At 42.3% G+C, this 10000-nt stretch overlaps 1 protein-coding gene across 1 annotated transcript in view; it reads right to left on the bottom strand.

Annotated features, from left to right (window-relative positions):
• Window positions 1-3116: 3116 nt before the first annotated feature.
• The window catches only part of LOC141809318 (cytosolic phospholipase A2 gamma-like), a 15311-nt gene continuing 8427 nt past the window's right edge, over window positions 3117-10000 (bottom strand). The window contains exons 4-14 of the mRNA XM_074696298.1: window positions 9458-9644; window positions 8989-9094; window positions 8774-8914; window positions 8462-8527; window positions 8196-8336; window positions 7907-8053; window positions 7747-7830; window positions 4100-4254; window positions 3611-3782; window positions 3347-3515; window positions 3117-3250 (exon numbers count right to left, since the gene is read on the bottom strand). Of these exons, the coding sequence (XP_074552399.1) occupies window positions 3199-3250; window positions 3347-3515; window positions 3611-3782; window positions 4100-4254; window positions 7747-7830; window positions 7907-8053; window positions 8196-8336; window positions 8462-8527; window positions 8774-8914; window positions 8989-9094; window positions 9458-9644 (1420 nt within the window). The 3' untranslated portion in view covers window positions 3117-3198. The remainder of the gene's footprint in view (window positions 3251-3346; window positions 3516-3610; window positions 3783-4099; window positions 4255-7746; window positions 7831-7906; window positions 8054-8195; window positions 8337-8461; window positions 8528-8773; window positions 8915-8988; window positions 9095-9457; window positions 9645-10000) is intronic.

Raw genomic sequence — 10000 nt, 5'->3', positions numbered from 1 at the left:
GTTTGTAACTTGGATAGAGATCTTATATCTGTCCCCTCTGTGCACTCCTACAACATAGTCTCATATGAGTGTTTCCAACTTTGACGTGGCAGAAGACAAGGAGCCCACTGTCCCCTTGTTGTTTGCCCTGGTGGTTGAACCTCTTGCCACGGTTGTATGAGCTCACAGTGATATCCAGGGAATTTCCTTTGGGACTCTGAAGCTCAAACTTTCTGTGTACGCTGATGACCTGCTTTTGTTGATTCCCAATCCAAACAGCTCCCTACCCAGGGCCTTAATGGCTATGAAAGCATTCAGCAAAATCTCAGGATATGAGTCGAATGTGGGAAAAGTGTGCTGTACCCAGTCAACAATCCTGCTTTGAACTCTTCATTTTCACATTTTTTAGTTTCGACTGGTCCCTGATCAGTTTAAAGGAGCCGAAGTTGAAGAGCCATCACTGCTCTGTTTTTGGCTGTAAACAGCCACATAGTTCCATGCACAAGCTTCCCATCTCAGAAGAAGACAGACTAAGTGTCTAGAGTTCATTTATCAGGAAATGTTCCAGCTACACTCAGTAAAACTGAGCATGTGTGTGCTAGTCACTTCACGGCCGACTGCTTTTCCAACTTTGGACAGTCCAACAGAGGGCTAGCCAATAGACTGGTCCTGAATCCAGGCGCATTACCAACCATCCTCCAACAAACCTGGGACCCTGGAAATGTGAGTATTTTAAATGCTGTGTGCTGTGGAGCAGATGGAAGAGCTTTTCCTCAGTGTCCCCCCTGTCTCTGTCTTAGCTTCAGGATGCTAACTTTAGCTGCAGTTAGCCTGTTGTTTTAGCCTGTAATGTTACGGTAAACGAGCTTCTCTGTTTTCTAAACATTGTGCACTCGGAGCTCGTGGCGCCGCTCTCAGTGACGTGGAAGAGCGGGGCGGTATCAGCGGTGGCTCATTTACATATGAAGGCCACGCCCACTAAATCAGAGCGTTCTGAACAGAGGGGCTATGAGAGCCTGGAAACAATGCTGCTGTGCTTGATTTATTGGCTGTTTGGACCAAAACATGTTGCTACCATTTCATGAAGACATCAATGATCCAGATTAAACTGCAGAAAAGGAGCAGAACACGGGAGCTTTAAATTGTTAGTTGCTTTTTGAAATCACTTGCTATAAGGATCTAGCTAAGGCTGCTATAGCTACTGCTAACAATAACTACAGCGATGGCAGACCAGGGTGACACACTCACAGCAAACAGAGGGAGCTGAAACTCCAGGTTGCCCAGTGACAACCCCAAAACCTGAAAGATCTGGAAAAGATCTGCATGGAGGAGTGGGCCAGAATCCCTGCTGCAGTGTGTGCAAACCTGGTCCAGAACTACAGGAAACGTCTGACCTCTGCAACTGCAAACAAAGGTTATGTACCAAGGATTATGTTCTATTTTTCCATTGTATCAAATACTGATTTAATGCAATAAGCTGCAAATTAATTATCTAAAAATCATACGATGTTCTTTTCTGGATTTTTATAAATTCTTACTCTCAGGGGCCATTTACACGTCAGTGGTTTCAGATAGCCCAAAAAGTATCATTGCATTTCAGCCTCTTGTTTGCATGGAAACAGCATTTGAGCCAACCTAAAACAAAAAAAAAAGAGAGATTGGAGTTTTTCTGAAACTCTGCCGCCACTGTTGTGTAAACAGTATGTCAGCGTTTTGGTGGAAACGCTGACGTCATGCTCTGCTTTGCGTAAACCCATCCAACAGTCCAACAGTCCAACAGTCCAACAGACCAACAGTCCAACAGACCAACAGTCCAACAGTCCAACAGTCCGGTTGTTAGGATGGTGGTGATCTACGTGTTGAGCTTGTGCTGCTCAATCTGCTTTATCTGTGACTGTCTTTAACTAAATGAGCATCTGTTGCTCCACTTCTGCTCTTAGCATTCACCAACACACCAGATGATCGGCCCAACTCTACTTCAGAGGAGATCTACCAAAAGCTGCTTCTGGTTCATTGATGTACATTATTTTTCATCACTGAGCTGGGTTGGGGAGGGAGGGGCCACCTGTACATTAACACCATAAATAAAATGGAAGTTCTCTTTTCTGTTATTATGGTTCTGTACCAGTTTGTTTGTATGACCATACATGTGGATACATTTTTACTTTCTCACTGCTTCTCTGCCCAACAACAGGAGTTTTAGCCTAACAACTAGATTTAGATTTAGATTTATTGGTCCCGTAGGGATATTCATTTTCACTGGCTGTACTGCTTTTGTCGACACGTTTTTATATTCACAAGGGGAAAGTACAAAAATCTGAAAATGTAAACATGTTTGTCATATGTAATTCTGTGAAATTCTGTTCAATAAACATATCTGAGGGAGAAAAGAAACTTCTGGACAAGACAGCTACAGCGCCACCTACAGGCCTGGCGTGCTAACTGAAGCGTTTTCAGTTCCTAAGTTTTTCCATGTAAACGCTGCATGTGGACGAAAGTATTTTGGAAAAAGAATGATGGGGTATGGGATTCTGAAAATGCTGGATACATGTGGACAAGGCCAAAGTTGAAGCGTACCCAGAATAGAAATGACCGTGGGGAAACTGCCAAATCTGCAGCGTATCAAATACATATTTTCCCCATGATAGATAGATAGATAGATAGATAGATAGATAGATAGATAGATAGATAGATAGATAGATAGATAGATAGATAGATAGATAGATAGATAGATAGATAAAGTGAGAGAGGGAAAAAAAGTAACTGTATACAGACCTTTATTTTTCACGTATGTCCACGTTGACATCACGTGGTCATGTTCTTACAATGTTCTGTTTTCATTCATTAGATGTTTTGGGCCAAAGAGACAAATGTTAAAATACAACAACAGAAGACACCTAGACAGGAGGGGACCCCAGCTGGGAAAACACAGACTGCTCTCAGTCCAGCTCAGGCGCTGACACACAGTGATGGAGGCAAAGCAGAATTTATTCCATTTCTTTTCAACTAATTAGCCAGTATTTGATTCAACCATCATGTCCACAGCAACAGAAACAAATGTAACCACCATCACCAACACTCCTGGTAAAATTCAGGATCATCACTGATAGCATCATCATCATCATCATCATCATCATCTTCTACTTCTTCTTCTTTTGTGAGAGCATGCGTTCACAGAGAGTAAAGACCTGCACCCGGGATGAAACAGCAGATTCTGGTTTACACCAAACCAAAAAGACAAGTATCAGAGAGTTTCTTCAGCGTCGTCTTCCTGTTAAAAAAGGGAAGAGGAAAGAAGAGTGGACGTGTTGGGTTTCTGATCAGCTCCATATTCATCCTTTCATAAGAGAATAGTAAACGGACTCACCCCTTGTTGTGTCTGCGTACGACGGCATTGCTGATCTCCCTCAGCAGAGTTTCTTTGTTTCTGCTCATGTTTTCCATCGCTGTGGTCAACACCTCCTTGGTTTGCTCCTTGTCGAAGGGACCCTGGAAGGTGGAGAACTTCTGCATCTTGTCATGGAATTCCTCTTGTGCTAAAGCAGAATCAAACCACAGGTTATCAGAGAGATGTTTCAGATAGACTCAGCATCTTCATTGAAGTTTGGAGTTTGAAAAAGATGTTTCAGACTTTTGCAGTTGTGTGTGTTGAAGAGCGGCAGGTAAACGATGGTGGGCTCCTTCCCTCTCCCTTCAAACACGTAGCAGTCCTTTGGGAAGTTTTTTTCCTCCAGGATCTTCTTGTCTATCGCTGGGAAAGGCTTCTTCACGGTGCATGCGTACTCTCTGGCCAGAGTCAGAGTCTGTGCAGAGAGCAGTGTTCACAGTTTAACAGTACAACTACTCTGAAACAGAGTCAGTAAATAAACCACTGTCATTGTTAACTCTCTGTAAAACAGGAACCATGAAATATTTGCTCATCAATAGTCAGACCGAGGGAAACAGAAAGGCCTTGAAGAAGGAAACAGGCTGAGGAGGCCGGCTGTGAACATCAAACTACAATCATTCAAAGTGTTTCTTTATCCATCACCTGAACTCTGAATACATGAGACAGTCCATATCGGTTCATGGACACACACACACACACACACAAACACACACACACACACACACACAGTACCTGAAACATTTCCCCTGCGCTGAACTCTGGAGCAATGATGAGATCAATGTCTCGCTTGTCTCCCAGAAACGAGGGATAGGGGACGTTCATCAGCAGCCCTGCGTCCATCAGGTGGATCTTCTTCATCGAGGTTAGGCTGTTTGGAGCGCTGGAGTCTGCCCGGCAACAGGATAATGGAACCGTTCAGTCAAGCTAAACTCCAGACACACTGTTCATTCACCTTCTTATGGTAGTCTATTCTGCCTCACAGAATAACTGAGACACATGTTAACATGATGAGAAGTTGGACAGGTTTCTTTGTTTTGTTTTTTCATTTTGATTTTTGCTTTGATTTGTTTCGTCCCTTTAAAGTTTTCTTTTTTTTACTTCAATTTAATTTTTTTTGCTTTTGTCTGCTTTTTTCTTTCTCTCTTTGTTTCATTTTCTGACATTTTGTTTTTCATGTTGTTTCATTTGTTCTTCTTTTGTTTGCTGTGTTTTTTGTTTTGTTTGCTTTGTTCTTTGCTTTTTTCTGTTTGCTATGATTTTTGTTTGTTGTAGTGTCTGTTGTGTGTTGTCTTGTTTTGTTTCTGTGCTATTTTGTCTTGTCTTGATTTTGATTTTGGTTTGTTTTCTTTGGTGTGGTTGTTTTTCTTTGGTTTGTTTGTTTTTCTTTGTTATGTTTGTTTTGTTGCGTTGTTTTCTTTGCTTCGTTTTTTAATGTTTTGCTATGTTCAGGGTTATATGTTTTGGGGTTGTATTTGTTTTCACTTGTTTTGTCTTGTTTGTGTTTGTTTTATTTGCTTTGTTTTGTTTTGTTATGTAAGGTTTCTGGGTTTTTTGTTTGTTTGTTGGTTTTTTTAATGGAGGTTTAAAAGGCAACTCCAGTTTTTTGACACCTGGACCTTATTTATAGGTGTGTGCATGCTCATATACTCACTCAGACAAACATTGTGCAGCTCGGAGTCCTTCAGAAGTTATTTAGATCCAACTGATTTTAGCTGCACTTAGCGGGGGCCACGGCAAGGAAGCTTCAGCACGGGACATGATCTCTGCAAAATCGCTCATTTCGGCTATATTTTTTCATCCATCGCCAGAGTTATCACAAGCACACTCCTCTTCTGTTGCCATAGGTGAACACTGTCCACAAGCCCACCACCAGTTCGCATTGAGTCGTGGACGTGCTCCTGTTTGTTGTTCTCGAGCCAGCTCTTCTCTCTCTCCCTCTGCATCCTTCTTTCATGGAGCTCCATGTACTCAGGCTCAAACCGGTAAGGATAACCGTCAAACGTTTGTTTACCAGGTCAGCTCTGGGTTAGCTGACCCACCTGAAGACGGTAGACAAGCTGACTTTATGATAACACTGGCGATGGATGAAAAAATATAGCCGAAATGAGCGATTTTGCAGAGATCATGTCCCGAGCTGAAGCTCCCTTGCCGTGGCCCCCGCTAAGTGCAGCTAAAATCAGTTGGACCTAAATAACTTCTGAAGGACTCTGAGCTGCACGATATTTGTCTGAGTGAGTATATGAGCATGCACACACCTTTAAATAAGGTCCAGGTGTCAAAAAACCAGAGTTGCCTTTTGACACTAAGCCACATGTTGGTCATTGGGTCATTTGACAAAGTCCTGAGGTCTGTTTCACAAAGCAGTTTCAATAAACACTGAGTCTAACTCTGAACTGTGGGTTGATCTACTTTGAGATAGAAATCTGAGTTTTTGGTTTCAGAACAGCTGATTGAGTTAGTTAAGTAGTAGGAGGAGTTTTAACTGGAGTTAAGCATGTGCAGCCCAACCATAAAAAGCCATCACCAATGTAGCCCAGATTCAATGATACACCATGGCAACAGAGAGGAGAAGGGATGCGTTTTTCACCCCATTTCAACTAGAAAATTTGATGTGCTCATTTGAAGAGTTAAAGCATGTTTTTAGAAAAAGAGAGCAACACAGCTGCAGCTGCAAGAGAGGGAGACAGCATGGGATGACGTTGCTCGGGGCCATGTGTAAGTATAAATGTAGTCCTTTGAATCTCAGTAAAATAATGGGGACAATCAGTTTGAATTAAATAAATTAAACATCAATATAAGCATAGTAATTTGTTTAATTTATTTAATTTAGATGCAACCCTATGGGGCTGAAGCACGCTTGGCAGCAGCTAAGAAAGAAATAAGATAACATTGTACAAGCAGGTAAAATCTCAGCATAATCTCATGGGGGGTACCTCATTTTTAACATGCTTCACATTCTAGAGTAAACACTAAGTGGCTGTTTGACTGTGCAGTGGTTTTATCCCCCAAATAATGCTGTTTTCACACACATAAATGGCTTTCTCTTTAATATCACATTCTGCTAAATAACCAAGCCCAATTAAACTAACACAGACTTATACTCAGCTAACAGAAAGAAGAGGGAAAACAACAAAAACTGGTATCTGCTGGGAAGTAAGTGCATGACTGTGAGTGGCAATGTTGTAAATGTAAGGACGGATTAAGTTGTGTATGTGGATGACTGACTGAGACGTGAAACGGTACCGCTCAAAAAGCTAACTGTCTGAAATTGTGAGTACATCTCTGCGGGGTCTGATGATCAACTCCAGACTTCTCTGCGCCGTAATGCTACACCTTCATCCACAGGATTGTGACAGAAGGATGTCAGCGAAAAAAGGTCGGTAGCATGCACTGTGCCTGATGAACTACCGACTGATTTTTTTTTTAATGATTTCCTTAATAACAGGCGGCTAAACAAATCTATGTCCAAACTAGCTGCTGACTGAATAAATAAGGAAATCAAATGGTGTGTGGCTCTGAAAGAGGGCAGAGACAGAGAAAAACTCCAAGTTCATTGAGAAAAACCTGCTCCTGACCAGGTTAGATCCAGATTCAGTTGCCAGAGTAACAGACACAGAGGTTTAGTTACACCTCTCTGTGAAACAGGCTTCAGTTTCCCCTCTTTCTCAGGTTTGATTAACCTCCCTTTCTGAAACCCAACCCCAGAGTTTCCTCTATTTCAGAGTTAATAGACTCCAAGTTTTCATTATACCTGCTCTGTGAAACAGACCCCAGAGCTGAATAGGAAGGTGGTCGTAATGTTGAGGTTGTTGAATTGAGCTTAATGTTTGAGTTGACCCCAGAGGTAGATCCTCTTCTCCACCTCCAGCTGTGAGCGTCCACAGAGACCAGTGAGAGGTTCAGCTCTAGCAGCAGAGTCAGATTCATAAAAGTTTCCTGTGAGCCAAAGCAAAGATCTGACGGACCCTTCGATGAACCTCGGGGCTCAGAGGAAGGGTCTTATATTTGTCCGTGTGTTTACATTTGACATCTTTGTTTTTGTGTTGGTCAGTGTCACCCTGCAAATGACTGCCCTGTCAGACACAGAGCGCATCCTTTGGTCCTTTCTGGGTTCACTGAGAAGTGAAAAAAAGTGTGAACCAGATTTGAACCATTTCTTCTGCATTAAAAAAGTAAAATCTGCTTTCTTTTCACAGATCTTTGGTTCAGTTTGAAAACAGATAACAGGCATTTTCTTGAGCCAAATCCACTGTGAGCTGCGTTTTCATTTTTACCGAACAGTCAGGAAGAGTGTCAGTCTGAAGACTTTCTTCTCTGAGGGAAAGCCGTAATACTGTCTACAAAAACAGTGCGTAACTCTGAGGCGTGCGTCTGCTCACCTTGGTATTTGTAGAGGAAGTTGTTGGTGGTTCCCCACTCCCACTTCTCAATCAGAGGAAGGACGTGCTCAGTGATGAAACTGACTGAGACAAAAATTTACCGATGAGTTCACACCAAACTATTTTGATCTGTTTCCATTTTTGATTGTTATTAACTGACAGAATTTTTGCAGAGGTCCATCCTCCAGACTCTGGGCCCAGTCCTTCACCACATCTATCAGCTTCTGAGCCCACTTCTGGAAAACACTCGTCTTCTCTTCATCACTCTTTGACTCGAGCTCTGGGTGTTCCTCTTGGTGAGCCTTGTCTGGAGGAGATTAGTAAGGACAGTCCAGCATGGTGAATGGGACATTAGCAGCTTTATGAGACAAAGGGTGTTTCTTAGACTTAGACTCTGCAGTGTTGTGAACAGTCTTGCAGCCCCAGCTGCTGAGGGATCAGGTCTTTACCTGTTCCTGTCAACAGTCCATACAGATGGTCCAGCAGATTGGATGCATAATTGCAGACTCGTCTGGCTAGATGGATGAGTTCATGCAGGGCGTTGTAAACACTCAGGTACACTCCATGTACAGCCTCCAAAATGTTATGATCTGGAACAAACAAACAAACAAACAAACAAACCCTGAAGCTGAGTCTCTGTATCTGCTTCCACACCAGAACCAGCCCCTGTCAGAATGAGCAGACTGTTGCACAGGGACAGGGTGCCGTGTCGTACCGTGGAGCCAGTGTTCGATGTACTCTTTGATCTTCCCTTCACTAGCCAACGCAGAACCCAGGATACCTGCAAGATTAGAAAATGAGGATGAGTAAAACCTTCAACAAATCAACCATATCAGACAGAAAGGTCATGAGGTTGTTCTACAAAGTAATGATGAAACACACTTTTTGCACTTCATGTTCCTGAAAGCACAGATTTGGAATAACAGCCAGGTTGTTTGACGTAGCTCTTGATAACGGTCAGTTTTTAGCTACAGACTAGAAACTCAGTTTACAACGATTCGGCTCCCAGTGCTGTCCCTGAACACACCTTGGAGTTTGACCATGTCCATCTCACGTTTCTTCTCCATCAGCTCTCCGTTCTGAAACTTGCTGCCCAGAAAAGGAGTTTCAACAAAGAGACCCAACTCTGTGAATCCAGCTTCATGAGGACTCCCCTCAAACCACTTCCCTGATGGACAGAGATGCTGTTACACTCTCCATAACATATTTCAGAGGCACTGTGAGCCCTGGGTGCATGCATACCCTCTATTGGTCCATGCTTGAAGCTGTACTTTTCAACAGCACAGTAGATGGGATAGGGGTTGTTGGGGTTTCTGTTTACCGGATCAGAAAGTTTTCCCAGCTCCATCTAAGAAACACAAGATTCTCATTGAACTATACATATACATTTAAGATGTCCTGCACTTCACTTTGGTCGTTTTAACTCAACTCAGCTTTCTTTATAAAGCACTTAAAAATAACCACAGCTGAAACAAAGTGCTGTACATACAAGATGGCGCAGGCACAAATAAGTAAACTAATAAAGCAAATAAATCAATGAAACAGTGGTGCAGGCACTAAAATAATTGTTTCATCCTTCTTAAAAACAATTAAAGACCTCCAGAAAAGACTTGAACTGAACGTGAACAATCTTTTCCAAATGTTATAAATAAAAGGAAATTTGGAGCTTGGCTTAAAATGGAAGTTAAAGCGTGTGTTTTCCTCCTGGAACCTGTTTCATGATCCCAGCAGTGGTCATCAACCCCCAGATATCTGTGAGGGAGAAGTTCTCGTCCTTTGCCCTCTCCTTCAGCCAGGACAGAGCCTCCTCCATATCCACCTCTGAATTCATCAGTTTGTGTATGGCTTGGTCCATCTTCATGCTCCACTCAGGGTCAGTGTACAGGAAGGCCATGGACCTGACAGCGGCGACAGGAAGCCCAATCAGACATTTCTTCCCCTCCATCCTCCCAACCCCACATCTACATGGACCATTTTTTAGATTTCTTGATGAAATGCATATCTTATGGAAACTATACTCAGACACTGTCTTGTCTTTTCAGTGAATTTTTATCGGTTATTCCCTCAGACATTATTATTCAAAACTACCACTCAGCTTTTATAATTGACCTTAAACCATTGCGATTGAAAACAGTGCAATATTACATGTAAATATTTTTGTCAATAGTCATGGGTCACTTATAATCACTGTCTTTGTATAGCTCTTTGTATTCACTCTATATATTTATAATATTCTACAGTATATACCATACTG

The sequence above is a fragment of the Halichoeres trimaculatus genome, unplaced genomic scaffold, assembly GCF_033239565.1.
Source record: "Halichoeres trimaculatus isolate MK-OKI-2021-1 unplaced genomic scaffold, fHalTri1.1 fHalTri1_scaffold_20, whole genome shotgun sequence".
In the NCBI taxonomy this organism is placed as follows: Eukaryota; Metazoa; Chordata; class Actinopteri; order Labriformes; family Labridae; genus Halichoeres; species Halichoeres trimaculatus.
Note: the sequence above shows the minus strand (reverse complement) of the source record. Positions and strands in the feature narration are given on the sequence as shown.